Source organism: Salvelinus namaycush, chromosome 2, assembly GCF_016432855.1.
Source record: "Salvelinus namaycush isolate Seneca chromosome 2, SaNama_1.0, whole genome shotgun sequence".
NCBI lineage: Eukaryota > Metazoa > Chordata > Actinopteri > Salmoniformes > Salmonidae > Salvelinus > Salvelinus namaycush.
The window spans coordinates 53,467,518-53,494,914 of NC_052308.1; the positions used below are offsets into that span (position 1 = coordinate 53,467,518).

General features: G+C 40.6%; 1 protein-coding gene across 1 annotated transcript in view; it reads right to left on the reverse strand.

Annotated features, from left to right (window-relative positions):
* Nucleotides 1–19,147: 19,147 nt before the first annotated feature.
* Nucleotides 19,148–27,397, reverse strand: part of raly (RALY heterogeneous nuclear ribonucleoprotein) — a 70,477-nt gene continuing 62,227 nt past the window's right edge. Inside the window, exons 6-7 of the mRNA XM_038971418.1 lie at nucleotides 19,543–19,691; nucleotides 19,148–19,189 (exon numbers count right to left, since the gene is read on the reverse strand). Of these exons, the coding sequence (XP_038827346.1) occupies nucleotides 19,148–19,189; nucleotides 19,543–19,691 (191 nt within the window). The remainder of the gene's footprint in view (nucleotides 19,190–19,542; nucleotides 19,692–27,397) is intronic.

Sequence of the window (27,397 nt, forward strand, 5' to 3'; positions counted from 1 at the left end):
TGGTCAGGATGATATCTGTGAGGGTGCCCGTGTTTACGGATTCAGGGCTGTACCTGGTAGGTTCCTTGATAATTTGTGTGAGATTGAGGGCATCTCGCTTAGATTGTAGGACGGCCGGGGTATTAAGCATATCCCAGTTTAGGTCACCTAACAGCACGAACTCTGAAGATAAATGGGAGGCAATCAATTCACATATGGTGTCCAGGGCACAACTGGGGGCTGAGGGCGGTCTATAATAAGCGGCACCAGTGAGAGACTTGGATTTTTAAAAGTAGAAGCTCAAACTGTTTGGGCACAGACCTGGATAGCATGACAGAACTCTGCAGACTTTCTCTGCAGTAGATTGTAACTCCACCCCCTTTGGGTTACATACACCTTAGCCAAAAACTCAGTTTTTCAAAATTCCTGACATTTAATCCTAGTAAAAATGCCCTGTCTTAGGTCAGTTAGGATCACCACTTTATTTTATGAATGTGAACATTCAGAATAATAATAGAGAGTGATTGATTTCAGCTTTTATTTCTTTCATCACATTCCCAGTGGGTCAGAAGTTTACATACATTCAATTAGTATTTGGTAGCATTGCCTTTAAATTGTTTAACTTGGGTCAAATGTTTCAGGTAGCCTTCCACAAGCTTCCCACAATAAGTTGGGTGAATTTTGGCCCATTCCTCCTGAGAGCTGCTGTAACTGGGTCAGGTTTGTAGGCCTCCTTGCTCGCACATGCTTTTTCAGTTCTGACCACACATTGTCTATGAGATTGAGGTCAGGGCTTTGTGATGGCCACTCCAATACCTTGACTTTGTTGTCCTTAAGCCATTTTTCCACAACTTTGGAAGTATGCTTGGGGTCACTGTCCATTTGGAAGACCCATTTTCAACCAAGCTTTAAATTGCTGACTGATGTCTTGAGACACTGCTTCAATATATCCACATAATTTTCCTGCCTCATGTCATCTATTTTGTGAAGTACACCAGTCCCTCCTGCAGCAAAGCACCCACACAACATGATGCTGCCACCCCGTGCTTCACGGTTGGGATGGTGTTCTTCGGCTTGCAAGCCTCCCCCTTTTTCCTCAAACATAACGATGGCCATTATGGCCGAACAGTTCTATATTTGTTTCATCAGACCAGAGGACATTTCTCCAAAAACTACGATCTTTGTCCCCATGTGCAGTTGCAAACAGTAGTCTGGCTTTTTTATGGCGGTTTTGGAGCAGTGACTTCTTCCTTGCTGAGTGGCCTTTCAGGAGATGTCGATATAGGACTCGTTTTTTTGTGGATATAGATAATTTTGTACCTGTTTCCTCCAGCATCTTCACAAGGTCCTTTGCTGTTGTTCTGGGATTGATTTGCACTTTTTTCACCAAAGTACGTTCATCTCTAGGAGACAGAACGCGTCTCCTTCCTGAGCGGTATGACGGCAGCGTTGTCCCATGGTGTTTATACTTGTGTACTATTGTTTGTACAGATGAACGTGGTACCTTCAGGCATTTGGAAATTGCTCCCAAGGATGAACCAGACTTGTGGAGGTCTACAATTGTTTTCTGATGTCTGGGCTGATTTCTTTGGATTTTCCCATGATGTCAAGCAAAGAGGCACTGAGTTTGAAGGTAGGCCTTGAAATACATCCACAGCTACACCTCCAATTGACTCAAATGATGTCAATTAGCCTATCAGAAGCTTCTAAAGCCATTACATCATTTTCTGGAATTTTCCAAGCTGTTTAAAGGCACAGTCAACTTAGTGTATGTACATTTCTGACCCACTGGAATTGTGATACAGTGAATTATAAGTGAAATAATTTTACTTTAAACAATTGTTGGAAAAATGACGTGTTTCATGCACAAAGTAGATGTCCTAACCGACTTGCCAAAACTGTAGTTTGTTAACAATACATTTGTGGAGTGGTTGAAAAACGAGTTTTAATGACTCCAACCTAAGTGTATGTAAACTTCGACTTCAACTGTATAATTTCTACACAATTAATGTAGACTGAATTCAATAGCAAGGCCTAATTTAGTCTTGGATTCCTCGCACGGGGCTCCAATATGTTGTGACTTGACTTCTAACATTAATCTGAAGACTGTTATTTATCTAATCAACCTACTATGTTTTATTGTTACCCGATTAAAGTAAAGTCCTCAGCTCAGGTTCAACTACAGGTCAACCGTCATCGCTGTTCGAGTCCTCTCCTGCGTCTAGGCCAGATGTTCTGGTTGTCTACTAGGGATCTGCCTCTGCGCGTGGAATCAAGGAAGTTGGCACCCCGGTACGTTGGGCAGTTGAAGGTTCTACGGTGCATTAATCCAGTGACATATCGTTTTCGATAGGTCCATGAGGGTTCATCCCATCTTCCACATCTCCAGACTCAAGCCTGTGGTGTTCAGAGCTAAGTTAATCGTTAGAACCTTCATAGAAGCATCATTAAATCTCTGAGCCGTTTCCCAAAACCATTGTTATTTGCGTTGCATTTAAATGCTCGTAATCTAACGCCTACCTCAGACCACTCGTAGAACAGCTAAGTGCATCGTTAGATGTAGGAAAGATGCATCATTAAAACACTCGTAAGCCTAAGTTCCATTCGCTATTGGGAAACTGGGCCCAGAACTATTTTCTAAGTAAAAGAACATTCAACCTTTTTTACATTTAACCTGTCTTCTCTTGAGATAAAAGTATTTTACAGCAAGATATGAATTCCCACAATTATATTTTTCTTTAAATTATGTATTTTATTAAAACTGAATTTCCTTAAATAGCCCAAATTATCTAGAAAAAAAATCATTAAAGGTTCAATTTAAAATAAAAACAATTGTGTGAGGGGCACTTTCTCAAATGGAAAAATGTGTCTCTAAAATAAAGAGAGCAGATGGTTAATTAACTTCTGGTTCCATACCTGTTAAGAGAAGAGAGAAAACGACATCAGTTAAATCGGCAAAAAGCCTACTAGTATGCAAATTAGGGAGCCAAATGAACGGCTCTCTTACTGATTTGATTCGGTAGGCTAGTAACGATTCACTCACTAACCTGTTTGGGCTGAAGGGGCAGTATTGAGTAGCCAGATAAAAGGTGCCCATTTCACACGGCCTCGTACTCAATTCTTGCTCGTACAATATGCATGTTATTATTACTATTGGATAGAAAACACTCTCTAGTTTCTAAAACCGTTTGAATTATATCTGTGAGTGAAACAGAACTCATTCTGCAGCAAACTTCCTGACAGGAAGTGGAAAGTCTGAAATTGAGGCTCTGTTCCAGGGGCTGCCTATTAAAGTCCATGTTATTTATTAGTTTAGATGCACTTCATACGTCTTCCACTAGATGTCGACAAGGAGTGAGAGAAGAAATGGACTGTGTAACTTGATCTGGACTCGAATTACAGCTCCTGGAATGACGTGTCCTCCATTTCCTGTTTTCAGGCAGGCGCGAAGAGGGACATGGATTTGCCTTTTGAAAAGCTGTCGTTATAGGCGACTAATATCTCCGGCTTTGATTTTATTTGATACATGTGACCATATCATCGTAAAGTATGTTTTTTCAATATAGTTTCATCAGATTATTGAAAATTTTTCGGGAGTTTTGCCGTGTTCCGTTCTCTTCCGTTTGTTGACATGGAGAGCGTCGTGCCACTTGGCTAGTGCGCTTGCTAAATCGAGAGGGAAAATGGACGTTCTAAATCCAAACAACGATTGTTCTTGACAAAGGACACCTTGTCCAACATTCTGATGAAAGATCAGCAAAAGTAAGAAACATTTTATGATGCTATTTCATATATCTGTCGTACATGTGAACTAGTCGCCGACGCCCAACGTTTGGGTACTCTAGCTATACCGAAGCTGCATATCGTAATGAAGTTATTTTTAGAATTCTAACACTGCGATTTCATTAAGAACTAATGGATCTATCATTTCCTATACAACATGTATTTTTTAGTTATGTTTATGAATAGCTATTTGGTCAGAATATGTGTGTCAGAAAAAGTGTCAGGAAAAATCCGGACGTAGTGGGAAAAAGTAGCTAAAAAGTAGCTAAGTTAGCAGAATGTATAACCATTGATTTCAGCTCTAAATATGCACATTTTCGAACAAAACATAAGTGTATGTATAACCTGATGTTATAGGACTGTCATCTGATGGAGAAAATCAAGGTTAGTCAAAAATTATATATCTTTTGCTTGTTTGTTACGATCGCTAACTTTTGCTACTGGGAAATTGCTTGTGTTTTTGGCTATTGTGGTAAGCTAATATAACGCTATATTGTGTTTTCGCTGTAAAACACTTGATAAATCGGAAATATTGTCTGGAATCACAAGATGCCTGTCTTTCATTTGCTGTACACTATGTATTTTTCAGAAATGTTTTATGATGAGTATTTAGTTATTTGGCATTGGTGTCTGTAATTATTCTGTCTGCTTTCGGTGCAATTTCTGATTGTAGCTGCAATGTAAACTATGATTTATACCTGAAATATGCACATTTTTCGAACAAAACATAGATTTATTGAATAACATGTTATAAGACTGTCATCTGATGAAGTTGTTTGTTGGTTAGTTTGGTTGGTTCTTGGTTAGTTAGGTTGGCTTTGTGCATGCTACCTGTGCTGTGAAAAATGTCTGTCCTTTTTTGTATTTGGTGGTGAGCTAACATAAATATACGTGGTGTTTTCGCTGTAAAACATTTAAAAAATCGGACATGTTGGCTGGATTCACAAGATGTGTACCTTTCATATGCTGTATTGGACTTGTTAATGTGTGAAAGTTAAATATTTAAAAAATATATATTTTGAATTTCGCACCCTGCACTTGAGCTGGCTGTTGTCATAAGTGTACCGACGTCGGGCTTGCAGCCAGAAGAAGTTTTTAACGTCACTGTTTGGCAAGTTCTGATGGTCTTCATATCAAAAATACAAACGAGATCTTCAGTTTACTTGTCCCGATGTGATACTATGGACTTATAACTACGTTTTATGATTTACGAATGCCAAGGATATAAGAGAAACTTTGACACCATTTATAACTAGTCAAGCTTGCTGTTCATCAATCAAATCACAGTAAGCCTATGTGTAACGCTTGTCGTGGTTGGAAGAAGAGGAGGACCAATGCGCAGCGTGGTAAGTGTCCATATTGTTATAATACGAAAATAATGAACACTGAACAAAAACAAGAAAACGACAAACGAACACTCCTGTACGGTGAAACAAAAACACAGAACAGAAAATATAATCACCCACAACACACAATGACAAACAGGCTACCTAAATATGGCTCCCAATCAGAGACAACGTCTGACACCTGCCTCTGATTGAGAACCATACTAGGCCAAACACATAGAAAAGGAAAATGGAACAAAACATATAAAAAACAACATAGAATGCCCACCCCAACTCACGCCCTGACCAAACTAAAATAAAGACATAATAAAGGAACTAAGGTCAGAACGTGACACTATGCGCCAGCACTTTGTAGTTTCATATGAAACACACAAAGGAAAATAAATTAATGTGCCTGAAAAGAATAGGTTGTTAACAATAAAACGTCACAATACCGTGCAGAGAATTTGATTTGGCTGCTGGGTAAACCAGCTCCAGTAAACCATTGAGAACTGTGCCGTTTAAGGGATTGTAAAATAAATGAATGCAGCAACAATCTTTTCTCAGAACCATTAAAGAGAAGATGAAGAGCAGATGATTTTGAGCATTAGCATTACATATGCAAATAATTAGTTGTTATTAGTTTCCTTGTTTATTGAGATATCAAAATCTAATTAAGTGTGGTTCATCTTAGGGACATCCATGATAGCGATGGCAAGTATTCACATTGATATGCCACTGTGGAGTAGATTTACAGTGGTTTAAATGGACATGTAAAATCAGATTTTTGATTTGTCAACACTCAGCCATCTTTTGACCTATCCTTTAGCTTTTCTCAAACTACGTTAACATGTGCCATTGATTGGCCTACATACTACATGTGGTTATGGTTAATGAGAATAGGTTTTTCAAAGGATTTAAAACATTTCCAAGATGGAGAAAAATCTATCCTGATGGACCTTATGTGTCCTTGCGGAAAATTTGTTCAACATGAGGAAAGACACCTACATACAAAGTTTCAAGTCTCCCTGTCAAATGGGGCGACGGATATGAGGGTTTACGTGAGACTGCTTATAACAGCTTATAGGCCAATCGGTGCCATTCTTCTTAACCAAGTTACTCATGTCATCTAGTTTCTGTGTTCCAAATTAGAAAAAAGTTACCAATCTATGCTAAAAACAAAAACCTGAAGAATTCAGAGAATAACAATATGTTTCACAGCTTTGTTCTGAACCCCTAATAAAGCATTTCTCATTGAACATTCCTAAAATAGAGCTTGATAAGTCAAATAGCAGCCCTAACTAGTGTTCACTTACTTACTTGCTGTCAAAATAGCATTTCATCTGTTATTTATGCATGTCAACCTGTTCCCCATCTTCCCAAATACTTTTTGTTCTGCCAATCCTGTTCAGGCAAGGGGAGTTTGCACATGGTCTTGTTCAGGTGAAAAAGCCAGAACTTCCATCTTGATATTAAACAGACACAGCCAAGACACTTGGATATTTCTCAAGCAAGATTATTAACGACTTGCGTAAACATAAAAAATCTTTACCTGGTTGTAACAGAGACCAGTTAGGTGTAATCTGGTTATATAATATCCCAGAAAAATGGTTTACAAACAGACAATTATGTCATTAAGACGTTCTGTGCCACATTCTGCCTGCTTGTAATACTACTGACCTGTTAACTTGAATTAACCCAGTGGTAAGCTCACAGACCAGAAACGTTAATTATTTTCTTTAATGTAAGTTAACTTGCTTTACTCTGTCACCCATTTTCATGAAAACCCTGCCAGGTTCTGCAGTTCTGCATAGATTTTCGAAAGGATATGTGCACCTGCAGTGAAAGCATAAGTCCAAGTCACAAGTTAACATAGTTTATTTACATCTGTAAAGATCTCTTGCAGCCTCTAAAATGCAAGCAGAAGAATATCCACAGTCATTAAAAATAACGGTTGGATCTATTTAAGATCAGCATATAAATAAGACAACAGAAACATTGTGAAAACACAGAAGACTGAGGAAGGAAGAACAGGATGGAGACTGGACAAGGAGTGATTCGAGAGTTCTGTAGCATACAGTATAAAAACGTAATTCCTTTCCTTAGCTAGTAGCATTCCTCAGTTTGACATGTTCTGTTAGTTTTGGACAGTTATAGAACAATTTTACAGGTCCTTGATTCCTGTATTAATTGTCTGGTGGTGTCATCTGGAGGTGTAGTGGCTTTCTGTGAGTTCTCAGTTTGAAGAGAGCGGCTCCCCCTCTCTGCTTAACAGTATAGCTGTGAGTCTGTCCGTCTCATCTGTGGCCGGTGTTGCGGGTTTTGACGGCACCCTATGGTTTGAGTGTCTTCCTGTGGAGTCTGGTACTAAAACAGTTTCCAGTCGACAATCTTTTTTTCTCCCCGCTGACTGGACAAGAAAAGGAAAGCAGTATTAAGATGTGTCTGCGAACAGGGAGAGCACCAGAGCATGCTAAAACCAAAAAAAGAAAAACCTCTTGGCTGGATTACTGTCAAACCTCACATGTGGTTTTATTTTCCCTCAATTGCTTTTAAAGCTGAATAGCTAACATGAACTATTTCCCCCTTCAGAGACAAACAAAAGGAGGAAAAATTCCAGCCCACAGCCAAGCGAGAATAGAGAGATCCATTGTCATCTTTACTTTCACATTAATGTTTCCATCAAACAAGTATTTGAGTAATATTGGACACATAAGGAACGTAAGAGTGGATTTTTTTGTGTGCATCTTCCTGGTAAGACAGCACCAGCTTATGGAACTGAACAGCAAGAATTGACCGACAGTGCAATAATCATTTAGGTATGGTCTGGGAATTTACTTTATGGGGGCATGCCCATCACCGGCCAGTCACTGCTGATTCTGGGGCCTGTAGGGTTAATAAAAACGTATGTATATATATATTTATATATATATATATTGGAGTAAAGGAATGGACAACAATACTTCTACAGATAGTTAGCTCCAAAAGTATTGGGATTTTTGTTTTTTGGGGGGGACACTTTGGATTTGAAATGCTACAATGACTGAGGTTAAAGTGCAGAATATCAGCTTTAATTTGAGGGTATTTTCATCCATATCGGGTGAACCATTTTGAAATATATAGCACTTTGTGTACCTAGTCCTCACATTTTAAGGGACCATGGGACAAATTAAATTATTTGTATTAAAGTAGTAAAAGTTAAGCATTTGGTCCCATAGTCATAGCACACAAAAACTACATCAAACTTGTGACTACTAATTTGTTGGATGCATTTCCTGTTTGTTTTGGTTGTGTTTCAGATTATTTTCAACCCAATAGGAATGAATGCTAAATAATGGATTGTGTCAGCTTGGACTCTTATTTTATTGTAGAATAGAATATTTATGATTTTAATGGGTGGCAGTCAGACTAACTATTACATTTCTTCTTTAAGTAATTATCTTCCAATGTTGAGGCACAGAGGCGATGAGTTACAATTTTGTATTGAGCATACACCTCCATACACTGTGTGTGAATGTGTGTATATACAGTACCAGTCAAAAGTTTAGACACACCTACTCATTCAAGGGTTTTTCTTTATTTTTACTATTTTCTACATTTAGGAATAATAGTGAAGACTTCAAAACTATGAAATAACACATATGGAATCATGTAGTAACCAAAAAAGTGTTAAACAAATCAAAATATATTTTAGATCCTTCGAAGTAGTCACCCTTTGCCTTGACGACATCTTTGCACACTCATGGCATTCTCTCAACCAGCTTCACCTGGAATGCTTTCCCAACAGTCTTGAAAGAGTTCCCACATATGCGGAGCACTTGTTGGCTGCTTTTCCTTCACGCTGCGGTCCAACTCATCCCAAACCATCTCAATTGGGTTGAGGTCGGGTGATTGTGGAGGCCAGGTCATCTGATGCAGCACTCCATCACTCTCCTTCTTGGTCAAATAGCCCTTACACAGCCTGGAGGTTAATGAAGCTGCCAGTAGAGGACTTGTGAGGTGGCTGTTTCTCAAACTAGACACTCTAACGTACTTGCCCTCTTGCTCAATTGTGCACCGGGGCCTCCCACTCCTCCTTCTATTGTGGTTAGAGCCAGTTTGCGCTGTTCTGTGAAGGGAGTAGTACACAGCATTGTATGAGATCTTCAGTTTCTTGCCAATTTCTCATATTGGAATAGCCTGACGAGTTTCAGAAGAAAGGACTTTGTTTCTGGCAAAAGGGTTTTCTAATGATCAATTATCCTTTTAAAATTATAAACTTGGATTAGCTAACACAACGTGCCATTGGAACACAGGAGTGATGGTTGCTAATAATGGGCCTCTGTACACCTACATTTGAAGTCAGAAGTTTACACACACCTAGGTTGGAGTCATTAAAACTTGTTTTTTGGCCTCCCGGGTGGCACAGTGGTCTAAGGCACTGCACCGCAGTGCTAGCTGTGCCACTAGAGATTCTGGGTTCGAGTCCAGGCTCTGTCGCAGCCGGCCGCGACTGGGAGGCCCATGGAGCGACACACAATTGGCCCAGTGTCGTCCGGATTAGGATGGGTTTGGCCGGCAGCGATATCCTTGTCTCATCGCGCACTAGTGACTCCTGTGGCGGGCCGGGCGCATGCACGCTGACACGGTCGCCAGGTGTAATGTGTTTCCTCCGACACATTGGTGTGGCTGGCTTCCGGGTTGGATGGGCATTGTGTCAAGAAGCAGTGCAGCTTGGTTGAGTTGTGTTTCGGAGGACGCAGTTGCAGCGATGAGACAAGACTGTAACTACTACCAATTGGATACCACGAAATTGGGAAGAAAAAAAGGTGCGAATTCTTTTTTTTAAATAAAATTTAAAAAAACTTGTTTTTCAACCACTACACAAATTTCTTGTAAACAAACTATAGTTTTTGCAAGTCTGTTAGGACATCTACAATGTGCATGACACAAGCCATTTTTCCAACAATTGTTTACAAACAGATTATTTCACTTATAATTCACTGTATCACAATTCCAGTGGGTCAGAAGTTTACAAAAATTAAGTTGACTGTGCCTTTAAACAGCTTGGAAAATTCCAGAAAATAATGTCATGGCTTTAGAAGCCTCTGATAGGCTAATTGACATAACTTGAGTCAATTGGAGGTGTAGCTGTGGATGTATTTCAAGGCATACCTTCAAACTCAGTGCCTCTTTGCTTGACATCATGGGAAAATCCAAAGAAATCAGCCCAGACCTCAGAAAAAATGTAGACCTCCACAAGTCTGGTTCATCCTTTGGAGCAATTTCCAAACGCCTGAAGGTACCACGTTCATCTGTACAAACAATATAACGCATGTATAAACACCATCGGATCACGCAGCCATCATACCACTCAGGAAGGAGACGCGTTCTGTCTCCTAGAGATGAACGTACTTTGGTGAAAAAAGTGCAAATCATTCCCAGAACAACAGCAAAGGACCTTGTGAAGATGCTGGAGGAAACAGGTACAAAATTATATCCACATTTAAACAAGTCCTATATCAACATCACCTGAAAGGCCGCTCAGCAAGGAAGAAACCACTGCTCCAAAACCGCCACAAAAAAAGCCAGACTAAGGTTTGCAACTGTACATGGAGACAAAGATCGTACTTTTTGGAGAAATGTCCTCTGGTCTGATGAAACAAAAATAGAACTGTTTGGCCATAATGACCATCGTTATGTTTGGAGGAGAAAAGGGGAGACTTGCAAGCCGAAGAACACCATCCCAACCGTGAAGCACGGGGGTGGCAGCATTATGTGGTGGGGTGCTTTGCTGCAGGAGGGACTGGTGCACTTCACAAAATAGATGGCATCATCAGGAAGGAAAATGATGTGGATATATTGAAGTCAGGAAGTTAAAGCTTGGTCGCAAATGGGTCTTCCAAATGGACAATGACCCCAAGCATACTTCCAAAGTTGTGGCAAAATGGCTTAAGGACAACAAAGTCAAGGTATTGGAGTGGCCATCAACAAAGCCCTGACCTCAATCCTATAGAACATTTGTGGGCAGATTTGAAAACGCGTGTGCGAGCAAGGAGGCCTACAAACCTGACTCAGTTACACCAGCTCTGTCAGGAGGAATGGGCCAAAATGCACCCAACTTAAATGTGGGAAGCTTGTGGAAGGCTACCCGAAACGTTTGACCTAAGTTAAATAATTTAAAAGGCAGTGCTCCCAAATACTAATTGAGTATATGTAAACGTCTGACCCACTGGGAATGTGATGAAAGAAATAAAAGCTGAAATAAATAATTCTCTACTATTATTCTGAATGTTCACATTCTTAAAATAAAGTGGTGATCCTAACTAACCTAAGACAGGGAATTTTTACTAGGATTAAATGTCAGGAATTGTGAAACTGAGTTTAAATGTATTTGGCTAAGGTGTATGTAAACTTCCGACTTCAACTGTTTGTAGTAATCAGGCGTTTCCAGCTACAATAGTCATTAACAACATTAACAATGTGTCCACTGAATTTCTGATCAATTTGATGTTATTTGAATGGACAAAAATTTAGCTTTTCTTTCAAAAACAAGGACATTTCTAAGTGACCCCAAACTTTTGAACAGTAGTGTATATGTACTGTGTACGCTGGGAGTCGGGAAGCAAGTACAGGGAGTGCAAATGTAATAGTAAATAGAACATAGTAGAAAACAAGAAACACGAAAAGCATACAGACATGAAACGGAGTCAATAACGCCTGAGATATCGAACCAAGATATCGGGGAGGTAATAAGGAAGGTGATGGAGTTCAGGTGAGTGTCATGAGGCGCAGGTGCGCGTAAGGATGGTGGCAGGTGTGTGTAATGATGAGACAACTGGCGACGTCATTACGAGGGGGGAGGGGGAGTAAACATGACAGTATAAAAAAACAATACTTTATTAACATAAGTAACATAAGACCCTTTGCTACGAGACTCGAAATTGAGCTCAGGTGCATCCTGTTTCCATTGATCATCCTTGAGACATTTTTACAACTTGATTGGAGTCCAACTGTGGTAAATTCAATTGATTGGACATGATTTGGAAAGGAATACAGATAAGGTCCCACAGTTGACAGTGCTGAGGCACCGATCTGGCAAAGGGTACCAAAACATTTCTGCAGCATTGAAGGTCCCAAAGAACACAGTGGATTACATCATTCTTTAAAAATAATTCATTGTTTTACTTTTCTTCCTTTTTTCTTCCTTTTCCTTTTTTCTTCCTTTTTACCTAATTTCGTGGTATCCAATTGGTAGTTAGTCTTGTCTCATCGCTGCAACTCCCGTACGGACTCGGGAGAGACGAAGGTCGAGAGCCATGCGTCCTCCGAAACATGACCCAACCAAGCAGCACTGCTTCTTGACACAATGCCCGCTTAACCCAGAAGCCAGCCACACCAATGTGTCAGAGGAAACACCGTACACCTGGCAACCTTGTCAGCGTGCATGCGCCCGGCCCACACAGGAGTCGCTAGTGCGCAATGGGACAAGGACATTCCTGCCAGCCAAACACTCACCTAACCCGGACGACGCTGGGCCAATCGTGCGCTGCCCCATGGGTTTCCCAGTCGTGGTCGGCTGCGATAGAGCTTGGACTTGAACCAGGATCTCTAGTGGCACAGCTAACAACTACGATGCAGTGCCTTAGACCACTGCGCCACTCGTGAGGACCCTCCATCATTCTTAACCTGTTTTACACGTGAATTCCAAATATTTCTAACGGTCGCCCCAGCGTGAGTTTTATGCAAGGGATGTCAGAATGCACTAAATGTTCCAAAATGTGATTGTTATGCAACAGGAGAGTTAACACACGCTGCCTGCTAATTATCAATAGCCTATGTTTCAACAGGTCAATTTCAAATTATTTTCTAACAAGTTTCATTTTCAGTTTGAATTTAGGTGTGTTCCGCCTCATTAATTCACATAGAAGTAGCCCATTTCAGTGTTGCGTACAATTTATATTTGAGGCTTTACTGAGCCGGACAAACTTCTCTCTTCGAGGAGAGCCCAAGCACTAAACCAATGTTTCAGCAGATCAAGTATGCAGACGTTTGCGCAGTCTTGCACGAATTGGCACTTTTTCTAACTGGCGCTCGCATTGCCTGCCTTGTTGTTTTCCTTAAAAATAATAACTTTGGGCATGTGTGCCTTCCTGTCATTCCTGTACCTTCCTGTCGTTCCTGTACCTTATTTTCTGTATATCGTGTTGTCGTTTCTACTGTAGCACTCAAGTGCTGGTGACGAGTAATGCATTTCAATTATTGCATAGATTACAATGGACAACTATGATGTGTGTAAAATGCTTTTTTGAAGGTTCTACTGTTAATAATGAGCTAATGCTAAGCTATGTGTGGCACCATGTTTGTTGATATTATACACTGCATTCTTGTTGTCACGTAAACGTCTGTCAGACCAAATATGTTATAATGAGGTGAAGGGTAAACTTCCGGAAGTGAATGAAGGGAAGTAAATGATCGTAGACGACACAACCCCTTCAACATGCATTCAGCAAACAAACCAAACTCATCTTGTCTCTTATCTTTGGTTGACACGAAAATAAAAAACATGGTGGCGCGCATAAACAACTAATCGTCAGCTTACTTTTGATTTCTAAGAAGTGTTTAACTCAGTTATTTTGATCAATAGTGAGCTCACCCGCAATGTGATGAATTATAAATAGTAATTGCTTTCAGCTAATTTATTTTGTGGTTTTCTGACAGCTGAGTTATCTAAATATGACTGCTTGTGTTACGTCAATCTTTCTTCAGTTAGCACTAGGACTAATGTAGCCTACATTTTCTGGTTTGGATGATTGTGTATGCTGTAGCGACTTCTGTGAATGTCTGAACATTGCATCCAAAATCAAACTGGTTACATTCAGGGCATAACTTCGTAAGGACTGTGTTTGTGCAATATGTTTCTGTGAAAGAAACGTGTGGCTAGCTCAAATGCTAACACTATCAACTATGAAATAACACATGGAACCATGTAGTAAGCAAAAAAGTGTTAAACAATTCTTCAAAGTAGCCCATCTTTGCCTTGATGACAGCTTTGCTCCTTGGAATGTCACGGATCCCTCCGGTAATGTTGCTCATTCCGTGCACCAGTTTCGGTGTCGCGGCCTCTAGGAACTGTGTCATTACGCACACCAGGTCCCCATATTCTCCCCTGATTGTAATTGTATAAATGTGCCCTTTGGTTCACAATTGGGGTGTCAATTATTGTTCCAATGTCCGTTGGTCGTGTGAGTACCTGTGCTGTGTTTTGGCTTTCGTGCCGCGTGTATTGCGCAGATGATTACGGGTCTCGTCCCGTGTGGTATCATTGTGCGCTTGTGTTATTTATTTGAGGTACTCCTCACTCTTTTTGTTTTGGTTTCAACCCTGTGTGTTGTATACGTGCTTGTTTGATCTACAAACATGGCACGCTGTAATTTGAGTCAATTAAAAAACCCTATTACGCATTCCTGCGCCTGTCTCTCGATCCCTTTATACCAACGTGACAGGGAATGAGTAGGTGTGTCCAAACTTTTGACTGGTGTGTGTGTATTAACCCATACACACTTGTGACATACTTTTACCATTCTTATGCTATCTAGAACTTAAAATGGTTATTCGGCTGTCCCATTGGAGAACCCTTTGAAGAACCCCTTTTGGTTCCAGGTAGAACCCTTATGGGTTCCATGTAGGAGCCTTTACACAGAGGGTTCTTTCTACATGGAACCAAAATTGTTTTCTACTACAGGGACAGCCAAAGAACCCTTTTGGAACCCTTTTTTTCTAAAAAGTATGGATGGGCCTCTCTTAGTAGCTTGCTAGAAACAATGAAGGCTTTAAGAGAGAGGTCTAATGCCTTAATATTTAATAGTTTTAACACTGTTAGAATATTTTATCAAGGGTTAAGATAAATGATTAAATAATTCTACCCAGAAACTTAACCATTAGTATTATTTGTTAGGTAGCATGTAAGAGGGTAGAAAGGAATGTCTGTGTGTGTGCCTAAAGAAAACTCTGTGGATCATTAAACTATGTTTGAACCGATCCAGCTATAACTCTGTGAAGATAAGAGAAGACAGGGAGAGCCCCCCCTCCAGGTTTTCCATATCTGGGGGGGGGGGGGGCTGGAACTGTCAGCTAAGTGGTAATAAACTGTGGTAAAAGGCTTCAGGAGATAATCCAGATGTGTGTATGCATGTGTGTTAGTAATAGAAGGGATAAAAATAATGGTTTTGTATATGCACGTCAGAGATCTCTCGAGAATAAACACTATTGATTAATTTGGACACGGGTCTATGTCTATTTTATGCAAATAAGGATCTTACATATTCTTAGAAACGGACAGAGTGTTTGCTTTGTATAATTAAATTGGTTAATGAACATTTAGGAAAAAAATTCCTTCATCAAACACTCAACTCATATTCGTTATATAAATATACTTGTTTTCCATTCCAAATAAAGTGATTTTTTTCGCGCATGATTTGAAAAAGGATTCTCCTGGAGTCTGTAGCCTTGAATAAATATTTAAACTGTGATATCACTAGAGAATTTATCAGGGTCATCTTCCCGTAAATGGATAGGTGTTTCCCTCTCCAAGGTTTCAAGACTATCTATGTTGCTAAGTTTTCGATAAAAGATCATATTTGTAAGATCGCTAAACTTTTCTGGGATATGTTCACCAAGTACATCGACTTCACCATCTGCCCAGTTAATCAGGAGATCACATGGCAATTTAAAGTTTGAATCTTTTAGAGACCCAATCTGTAAATAGTAGTACACTTATCATAGTTGGGTTTTAGTTGAGAGAAACAGGAGAAATTATCCAGGTACTTAATGAGGCTCTTCAAGGTTGAAGATTGAGGACTCGAGAACTTGAATCATCGGCATACATTGATACTTTTGTCTCTAATCCCTTCATTTTGTGTTAACATTAGATCAGATTTTTAAAGCTAACAGTTCAATAGCCATAATAAATAGGTTATGGTGACATGGGGAAACCTTGTTTTACGCCTCTTTACAATTCAAAGTTCTCTGAGAAGTAACCATTATTTATTATTTTACATAAAGGAGTGTTGTATGCAACTTTTACCAATCTTATGAGAGATTCTCCTAAATTTAAAATATCCTGGCTCTTATAAACAGATTCTAGATGTACTGTATCAAATGCTGTCAAAGCTACAAAGATTATACCCGTTTTCCCTGCATTCTCAAAGTTGTCCATTATTTCTAGTAATAACAGTAATAATACATTACAATTCTATAGTGCTTTTCATAGAATATCTTCCTTTTAAGAATCCCATCTCATCGTGATGAATACTGTCTGGTAGGGCCTTTTTTATTCTATGAGCAATAGATTTTAGGCCAATATTTGTCTCAACAATGAAGGGTGAATTACCTCTAGGGTTAAAAAACTGAGGCAAAGGAACACACAGAACACACATGAAAAGACAGTGGTTCAACACAGTATGCCATCAGTACGGTGTGAAAAATCCAGCTAGGCTCCATTCATACAGTACATTAGCTTTAGTTTTGAATAATAAGAACTGTAGCATTCATCTGTGCAACACACTAAGGCATTAATATATGCCGGTTTTAAACAACATTATTAGCCTTTCCTGTATGCGTATATATGGAACAAAGTAGGCTTTGGGAAACGCCCACTCCAAGAGAATTCAAACACGGGCCTTGAGGTCCGCAATACTAGTGTTCCCCCTACCATTATGTAGGTAGAGCAGGCCTGCCATGCTCTGTTGCCCTCCGCCTCAAAGAGTTTGATTTCAGTCCATTCACCCAGTCCCTGATTAGAGGGTAAGGATGAAAAATCAACAGTGCTGTGGCTCACATACACTCTTAGAAAAAAAGGTGCAATCCAGAACATAAAGGAGTTCTTCGGCTGTCCCCATAAGATAACCCTTTTTGGTTCCAGGTAAAATCCTTTTGGGTTCTATGTAGAACCCTTTTCAAGGAGACTTCCACCTGGAACCCAAAATGGTTCTACCTGGAACCCAAAAGGGTTATCCTATGGGGACAGTCGAAGCACCCTTTTGGTGAGGTGATATACACTCAGTGGCCAGTTTATTTGGTACACAACCCCGTTCAAAATGGTTATCTTCTACAGACAGTGAGTCACGTGGCTGTGGCTTGCAGACAGGCATCTAGGCATTCAGTTACTGTTCAACTGAACGTTAGAATGGGCAAAACAAGTGACCTAAGCAACTTTGAGTGTGGTATGATCATCGGTTTCAAATACAACGGGTGTAAACCTTACCGTGAAATGCTTATTTACAAGCCCTTAACCAACAGTGCAGTTCAAGAGCCGATTCCAGTATCTCAGAAATGGCCAGCTACCTGGGCTTTTCACCACACGACCATTCTAGGGTTCTAGGGTTTACCGAGAATGGCGCGACAAACAGCAGCAGTGTAGTTGTAGCTCGTTGATGAGAGGTCGACGGAGAATAGCAAGAATCATGCAAGCTAACAGGCGGGCCACAAACAAGACATAATGGCGCATTACAACGGTGGTGTGCATAACGGGATATCGGAAAGCACAACTCTTCATTCCTTGTCACGGATGGGCTATTGCAGCAGATGACCACACCGAGTTTCCACTCCTATAAGCTAAAAACAAGAAGAAGCGGCTCCAGTGGGCAACGCGATCACGAACACTGGACAATTCAGGAGTTGAAAAACATTGCCTGGTTCGACGAATCACGGTTCCTGTTGCGTTATGCTGATGTCAACGGTACAGGCTGGTAGGGGTGATGTTTTCCTGGCACAAGTTGTGTCCCATGATACCAATTGAGCAATGTGTCCATGCCCCAAATAATTCAGACTGTTCTGGAGGCAAAGGGGTTCTGACCCAGGACTAGATGGATTTACTGTCCGCTGAGTGTATGTTCTCATTTTATTTCAATGCAGGCTCAGATGTGAATATCTGCAGCCTGCTGTATGAAAACAACCTTCATGAGCCCGATTCAGTCTCCAACGCAAACCCTCTCTGTGAGCGTCAACTTATAAATAAATAAACATGTGTCTGTCCGAGGCAGCGTGACGAACCGGGGAAATTGGTGTCTGGCGCTGTGTTCATTTGGCTTGATTCTCCTGGGCCCCACTCTGTGTTTGCTCAGAGGAGAAATGGGGAAATGTGATCACAGTGGAATCAGAAACAGATTCCTGACACTATGGCGTGATTGTCTTCTGAAAGCCTTGCAATATCGCAGTGGCTGAGGAGGTCTAAACGCGAGAGAAGTTGAGACATTTAATCTTGAACACCAGATTAGAGAAAACAATCGGGATAGTTTCCCTCATTTTGATAACTTTTACCAACTGTTTCAAGTTCAATGTGAGTAATTTCCCACTAGATATCTGTAACTGACATTTTAGCTTAGAGCCAAGACAGATTTGTTGTTAACATTTACTACAGTAAATGGGTGATTTGGTCAATTTAATCTGGGATGGTCCTGTTGCATAACAGGTTTTCAAGTGAATAATGTATGTATCCATACATTATCTACAGAATTCTCAGAGAAACCAAACTGATTGAAATCTGCAAACAGTCTATATTTCACTGAATATTGTGCTACAATATTCATGTTTTGGTACTCACAGTTGCTCTTGGAAATATACCAAGAAAGAGGCTTTCGGATGGACATCCAAGTCAAGTCCCTGTATCTACTCAACCTATTTTTTGGGGTCGATAAATAAGTGGTGGCTGGTTTTCTGCATATTTTAAGTATTATTGCTCACCCGGCTTTTCAAAGAAGACCTCAATTGTTTACTCGATCTACTTAGCTAGCAAGCTACCCAGACGTTATCCATGTGAGTGCTCTAGCATTTATTAATGTTCCTACATTCAAGTCAATAAAGCACTTTACCATCATTTATATAATGATTGACTAGCTGCCATGCTGTTTGGACCAGGCTGTCTTTCAAAAGCACAGCTATGAATGTGCATCAGAGTAGTTCTGTTCTGACATATTGTCTCATACAAATGCCCGGTGGCCATGCACATTTCAAGTAATTAGTGACAATCGAAAGTTTCTTTGCTTCACTTGAGTATTTCGACATTCAGAACAACTTGCCTTTTATTGCAGGATGGAGTCCATTTCTGATAGGTGGTTGTTTTCCTGTGAAATGACGTGAAGAGAAATGTGAGAGAATTTAATGTAATATCATGCAATAGAACTTATGGTTGAGCAAACATTTGTTCAGACAGCGTGTGATGCCAGTACAATACTGTGCTAAAGCCAAAACACACACAAATGTCATATGTGACCTCAAATACCTTCACACCGCCGCCCACATCCATACTGCCTTCATGCACGGCCACACAAAGGTACATACGCACGGCCACACAAACACACTAACCCCCACCCTTGTAAATATGCTTGCACATGCACACACACCCCACATCAATACAGGCTTCAAGCACACATTCTCACAAGCACAAACACACACACACACACAGACACAATCTGACCATGTCGTCATCTTCACACTCATTCTGTGTGACGTCCTCCTCCCCATCCTCCACATCACTGTTATGGGGCTCGTCTACCAGCTCCTCTGTGTCTGAGCATGACTCGTCCTGAAACACCTCACTCTTGTTGTCCTCTGACTTCCGTAGCTCTACACACACACACACACACACACAGGGCTCTACATTTACATTGTTTTACTTTGAAAGGTTAAGAGCACACCAACATCTTGAAGCACAAGAAAATATATTTTTTAAATCGATTGAGATATAGCCTATATGAATTCCAGCTACTTCTGAAGTACAGTACATGTTGTGCCCTATAAACAAATATGTAATCATGTAAATACATTTGTTTATTAGAAAAAGCTAAAATGTTGATACAAATCCCTCATTTATGGAATATTAGGTTTCTACATTATATAAAAGTACATTTTTCCTTTCGAGATGCATTACATTGAAAATTGTACACTGTCTCTTTAAGTGTCACGTTTGTGATGACAACATGCTAGAGATCTGTCATTCATTCATTGCTATGATTATTGCTCTCCTGAAGAAGCTATCCCTTTTACTTTCTGTGCCACCAAATGTTTGAATATACTGGTAAAGTTAGCCGGTTCTTTGCTAGCTAGCTAATGAGGAAACAAACATGACTGAATAGATTTCTTTCTGTCGCACTGGTGCTGCTGGTCCATTCACAATTCACCTGTGGGAACATGGCGGCTCTTAACACCAGAAAACAGAAAGAGCTGGCCACTACTATAAGAGATTGTTCGTGAGGAGATTACCTCTATCCTCAACTTGCAATTAGAACCGGTAAATTAATCACTCGCATTGCTCACTTCTAAAGTGGATGCCTATTCAACTAAAGTGGAAAGTCTGGAGAATGTGGCCAATGCGACAGAGGTGCGACTCCATTTCCCCAGATGGCGCCGACAGAGAAGGGCGTCATTATGCGTTCCAACCCGACTTTGCTACATAGTGACTTTTATCGTGTTTATCCTTACTTTTTTTTGTTCAGAAAGTTCATACTATTATCACACATGACGACCAAGCAGTTCTGGACATCAGACAGTTTTCTAACCTCGATTTTGACTTCAAATACGACTCCGCTGTTCCACTGTTCATACCGGACCATATTACCTAGTTCCATGGGCTACGGAAACGCTGTGTAGATGTGGGAGACGAGATGGAGTCCTGGTGAAATTGAGGCGAAGAGAAAACCGAACGGCGCTCACCTCCATTTTATTGGCAAATGTCCAAGCACTCAAGACTATGATGGATGAGTTTCGTTTGAGAGTCTCCCATCAGAGACTTGAAAAGCTGCAATATTATGTCTTACTCAGATGTGACTGAATGATGACGCTATGCACTTAGTATTCAGTTTATTCTCCATGCAGCGGCAGGATCGAACGGCGGCTTCTGGGAATTTCGAAAGGAGGTGGAGTGTTTGTTTCATAAATAACAGCTGCTTGAAGTGTGAAGGAAATCTCGAGTTTTTGCTCACCTGATATAGAATACCTCATGGTAAACTGCAAACCCTTTTATCTACCAAGAGTTCTCATCCATAATTATCATGGCTGTCTACATCCCTCCACAAGTCAATACAACTCTGGCACTCAACGAACTGTATGGGTCCATAAATAAAAAACAAGAAACCACTCTCCCAGAAGCAGCGTTGCTGGTGGGAGGTCGCTTTAATGCGGATAGACTTAAAACTGTCCTACCTCTACCAACACGTCTTCTAATCTAAAACTCTTGACCACTTTTATTCTACCCCACAGAAATGCATACAAGGCCTTCCCTTGTCCTCCCTTTGGCCATGACTCCATTCTCCAGCTTCCTGTTTACAAAGAAAAGCTCAAACAGGAAGCACCAGTGATGCGCTCAATACGGAAGTGGTCAAATGAAGCAGTCGCGAGTCTACAAGACTGTTCTGCTAATACAAACTGGGATATGTTCCGGGATTCATCCGATAGCATTGAGGCGTTTACTACAACAGTCACGGACTTCATCAATAAGTGCATAGACCATGTCATCCCCACAGTGACTAAGAACATATCCAAACCAAAAAACATGTATTCCAGGCAATATATATCCGCGCTGCGTTAAAGGCTAGAGTTACCACTTACAAGGAAAGGGACATGGACATAGACGCATACAAGAAAGCCCACTACGACCTCCGAGACATCAAACATGCAAAAAGACAATATAGGAGGAAGGTGTAATCCTATTACACCGGCTCCGACGCTCGTCATATGTGACAGAGCTTGCAGACAATAATGGATTACAAAGGGAAATTAGATAAATGCCCTTTATTCTCGCTTTGAAGAATATAACGCTGTGCCTTGCGTGAAAGCCCATGTTTTTCCGGATGACTGTGTGATCTCGCTCTCCGTGGCCAATGTGAGCAAAAAAAGTTAGATGAACTCGTGGATACAATTTCTATGTCTCTGTGTCCAGTATGAAGGAAGTTAGGGGTAGTTTTGCGAGCCAATGCTAACTGGCGTTAGCACAATGATTTCAAGTCTATGGGTAGCATCAGATACCTACTAAACAAATGTACATGTAAATCTTGGTGGGGAAAACTCCCCAATTTTTCTTTAGATGCATGCCAGCAAAACCACAACACAAAACTAAACAATACATTCATTTCACTATAACGGTGACAAGTGGTGCCCACAAACTGTTAGGGCCTACATAGATCTGTCCCAACAGCAGAGCTTTATTTTCAGCACCATAGAGTGAATCCTGACCACTGCTACATCTGGCTATCAGTGGAGTCTTGACTGGCAGCGAAACAGTTCATTCAGACTAATTTACTGCCTTTTTAAAAAACATATCTGATATGGCTGAGTATGTATGTACCCATTAAACAAATGTGGTTTTACTGACAATTGAGATGTACAAACTATAGCATACTGGGACAACGAGCAGATAAGAGGCAATCCGTAATTTCGGCTAAGACATTATTGAGCGAGCTAGATCGGACGTAGTCAATCTAAATATTTGTTCATCACTTTTGAAATGTACAGCGACAGAATTCAGAACATGGGTGGTTCTTACAGTATTCTCCCTGTAGGTGGCGTATAAGCAGACAATGAAAGCTCTTACAATATTTGATGATTACATTTCTCTAAAACAGGCTATAGGCTACATGTGCACCACCAAGTCAGAACAATTATGAGGGGGAAAGGGACCAAATTATTAGGGTGAGGCACATGGGCTACTAAAAGCTTATTACACAACATACACCTAGTATTACTTTCTTAGCTACAGTATACATATCTCCCTGGCAGACATGCTTGTCACTTATGAACATTTTGAACATCTTGGCCATGTTCTGTTATAATCTCCACCCGGCACAGCCAGAAGAGGACTGGCCACCCCTCATAGCCTGGTTCCTCTCTAGGTTTCTTCCTAGGTTTTGGCCTTTCTAGGGAGTTTTTCCTAGCCACCGTGCTTCTACACCTGCATTGCTTGCTGTTTGGGGTTTTAGGCACTTCGAGATATTAGCTGATGTACGAAGGGCTATATAAAATAAACTTGATTTGATTAGAGCATTTATTCAGCAGCATACAAAATATTTTTGGACTCACCTTTTTATGTAGGGCTCACATGAACAGGCGGCGGTCTTTCGTGGTTAACTTTTGTTATCAAACTTTGTCATCAAAGTCTGGCATTCTCTGGATTTATGGTGCTTTTAAGACAACTGGGAACTCGGTAAAAAAAAAAGTGACGTCAGTGATCGGTGGCAGGTAGTGGTTAGTGTTGGGCCAGTAATCAAAAGGTTGCTGGATCGAATCCCCGAGCTGACAAGGTAAAAATCTGTTGTTCTGCCCCTGAGCAAGGCAGTTCACCCACTGTTCTCCGGGTGCCGAAGACGTGGATGTCGATTTAAGGCAGCCCCCCGCACCTCTGATTCAGAGGGGTTGGGTTAAATGCGGAAGACACATTTCAGTTGAAGGCATTCAGTTGTACAACTGACTAGGTATCCCCCTTTCCCTTCAGGTCGGAGCTCTCGAAAGAGGCCCGAGTTCCCGACTTGGAATTTCGAGTTGGATGACTGTTCAAAACGTATTTTCCCAGTCTGAGCTTCTTTTCAGAGTTCCCAGTTGTCTTGAACTCACTGAAGTCTGAGATTTCCCAGTTCCGAGTTTCCAGTTGTTTTGAACACGGCATAATTCATGCTGGATTCACAGCATGGCCAATGTATTCAACCTTTTCTGGCCCATGGCATTTTTAATGTTTATCCTTTTAACTTGGAAAAGAGACCCTTAAACCTAGACATGGACCACACACCCACTCCACTGAATATCAGGCTAGTGATTGCCTTGCAATGCTTGCAGTTTGCCACTGTCACGGATTCCTTCCAAACCACTCATTGTTGAATTTGCGATTTGCAACTTGTTACGTAATGTTTATGGCCGATGAGCACCGATACGTTTTATCTATAATTTCTCTTCACTACTAGATTTTCCAGTAGATTGTGGACTTGATTCATGATGATGACTGCTAGCTTGCTAGCTAAGATTTCGAAAGTATGATGTTGACATGATCAGTCCAATCAAAGCTACGGTAGATGTAACGTGATTTGACAATTTTATCTGTGGCCAATGACCTTGAGCCTTCTTGGATGGGCACTTCTAACGTAACTCTATTGCAGCACCCAAGGGGCTTGAATTTTCGAGCTCTCCCCGTAGATTTTGCAGTGACGTATTGTCCCCATGAGTGACAGAACACTCAGCCAATCACGGTGCAATTAGAGAATATTACCAAACCCTACGCTCCGTATTTTTCGCTGGCTGCCCCACCTCCACAGAAAGCACTGAGCTAGGCTGAAACACCTGCATTTTGGATCTGACTTACTCAAGAAAGCAAAAAAGAGACCTTGTTTGTATGCGGCTTTATTAACTCAAAACAGGCATTTTTTTTTTATTATAAAAATGATTTACAAAATAATTAGCTCTGCCCCACCTGCACTGAATGATATCAATATTTGCGCATTAAAGAGCTTCCACCGACATTTTTCGGGTAATTCATTTTACCGACACAAAAAGATCCCACCTGGCATATTTTATTTCGTTGGCAGTTGGAAATTTTCCATCAGGTCAGTCATGACATTTTTTTATCCAACATGTACTTTACTCGCAACAAAAGATTGGATGGAAACCTGTTTGTCACAACCTGATCTGTTTCACCGGTCTTTGTGCTTGTTTCCACTCCCCTCCAGATGTTGCCCAGCTTCCCCATTATCCCCCAGTGTATTTATACCTGTGTTTTCTGTCTGTTGCCAGTTCGTTTTGTTTCATCAAGCCTACCAGCATTTTCCCCGTGCTCCTGTCTTTCTCTAGTTCCTGTTTTCTAATTTTGACCATTCTGCCTGCCCTGACCCTGTGCCTGCCTGCCGTTCTGTACCTTGTCACGCCACCCTGGATTACTGACCTCTGCCTGCCCTGAGCCTGCCTGCTGTTCTGTACCTTTTGGACTCTGCTCTGGATTACTGACCTCTGCCTGCCCTTGACCTGTCATTTGCCTGCCAGCCGGTTTTGTAATAAACTTTTACTTCGAAACTGTCTGCATCTGGATCTTCTGAGTCGTGACAGTTTTAGAGACACTAATAAATAGGTTGAATGGTTCAGCAACATGTGCAGTAAATGCTAACACGGCGTTGGTGATGAAAGGTACATAATGCATTTATTGTCATCTCCCTATCAGGCGACTGCATGCCGTGACATGGGCTTGGTTGGTGAAACATCTTCAAGCTGCCTGACTGAATACTGGGGCCTTCAGTGCTAACAGAAGCAAGGACCTTACCTGGGAGCACAGCAACAGTTTATCTCACAGCCATTCTGTCAACATGTATTGTATGTACCACTCAAATTCATACAAAGTACTACAGGCAAAAGCCCAGACTTATATTCACTTTGTCCATTTGACCCATTCTTAAATCTTGACTGGAATAATATACAGTATGTTTTAGTTTACACGCCTGTGTGATGTGTCTGGTGTAAATTAATGAAAAGGAATTCACCCTGGACATGAGAATGGCACTGATGTTAGCTTCTTGCAACTATAGGGGGAGCTGTTTCGCATTAGCATTTTTTGGTCTCCAAATTAAACTGCCTAGCACTCAATTCTTGCTCGTACAATATGCATATTATTGTTATTATTGGATAGAAAACACTCTCTAGTTTCTATAGCCGTTTGAATTATGTCTCTGAGTGGTACAGAACTCATTCTACAGCAATTTCCCTGCCAGGGAGTGAGATTACAGAAATCTTTGTCCCTGTTCCCAGTTCAGTTTTTAAGTCCGTGTTAATACTATGAGGATACAAACACTGCCTACGCCTTCCTCTAGATGTCAGTAAGTGGTGACAATTTGAATGGAGTCGATTGCGCAATCAGGGACTGCATAAATGGGCAAATACCGGAAGGAGCTGCCTTTCGTTCCGTGCGCTCGACGCGAGAAGGAGGTCGGACTGGTCTCTTTCCAAGCCTTGGTTTAGCCACTTATATAACGCCGGTCATGTTTTTACTCGTTTTAGGTGTTAAACACATCATAAGGTAGTTAATTTAAACCGTTTTATAGCAATTTATATCCGTTTAGTGCGATTTTTGAGGCATTTATTTGTGGTGGACTTTGAAGCACCGGGCACGTTTCCAGTACCGGTCGAACGTTAGTGGCCATTTCGACGGACAGAGGACATCTTTCGACCAAAAGAAGATTAGACCCAAGAAAGGATACATTGCCCAAGAATCTGATGGAAAATCACCTCATAGTAAGAAATATTTAATATGATAAATCGTTGTTCTGTCGAAATATTTTAAACGCATATTCCGCCATTTTGTTTGGTATAGCTTCGCTTGGCGAACCCTGTATTGCACAGTAAGGATAATTTTAGAAATGTAAATCAGCGATTGCATTAAGAACTAATTTGTCTTTCGATTCCTGTCAACCCTGTATTTTTTAGTCAAGTATATGATTAGCTTTCGATTAAACTAGATCACTCTGAAATATGGCGTCCGACATTTTGAGGCTTGATTTGCTACTATTTTCATTGTATAACCACGGTTTTTTTATGGCTAAATATGCACATTTTCGAACAAACAATATATGTATGTTGTAATATGATGTTACAGGAGTGTCATCGGAAGAATTCTGAGAAGGTTAGTGAAAAAATTAATATATTTTGGCGATGATTACGTTATCGCTCTCTTTGGCTTGAATCGATGCTCTGGTAACGTTTGCACATGTGGTATGCTAACTTATCGATTTATTGTGTTTTCGCTGTAAAACGCTTAGAAAATCTGAAATATTGTCTGAAATCACAAGATCTGTGTCTTTCCATTGCTATGCTTTGTCTATTTTTATGAACTGTTTTATGATGAGTAAATTGGTCATACACGTTGCTCTCTGTAGTAATTCTAGTCGAGTTGTGATGGTGGGTGCAATTGTAAACTGTGATTTCTACCTGAAATATGTACATTTTTCTAACAAAACCTATCCTATACCATAAATATGTTATCAGACTGTCATCTGATGAGGTTTTTTCTTGGTTAGTGGCTATCAATATCTTTATTTGGCCGAATTGGTGATAGCTAGTGGTGGAGAGAAAAAATGGTGGACAAAGAAAAATGGTGTATTTTGCTAACGTGGTTAGCTAATAGATTTACATATTGTGTCTTCCCTGTAAAACATTTTAAAAAACAGAAATGATGGGTTTATTCACAAGATCTGTATCTTTCATCTGGTGTCTTGGACTTGTGATTTAATGATATTTAGATGCTACTATTTAATTGTGACGCTATGCTAGCGATGCTAATCAGTGTGGGGGGGGTGGGGGGTGATCCCGGA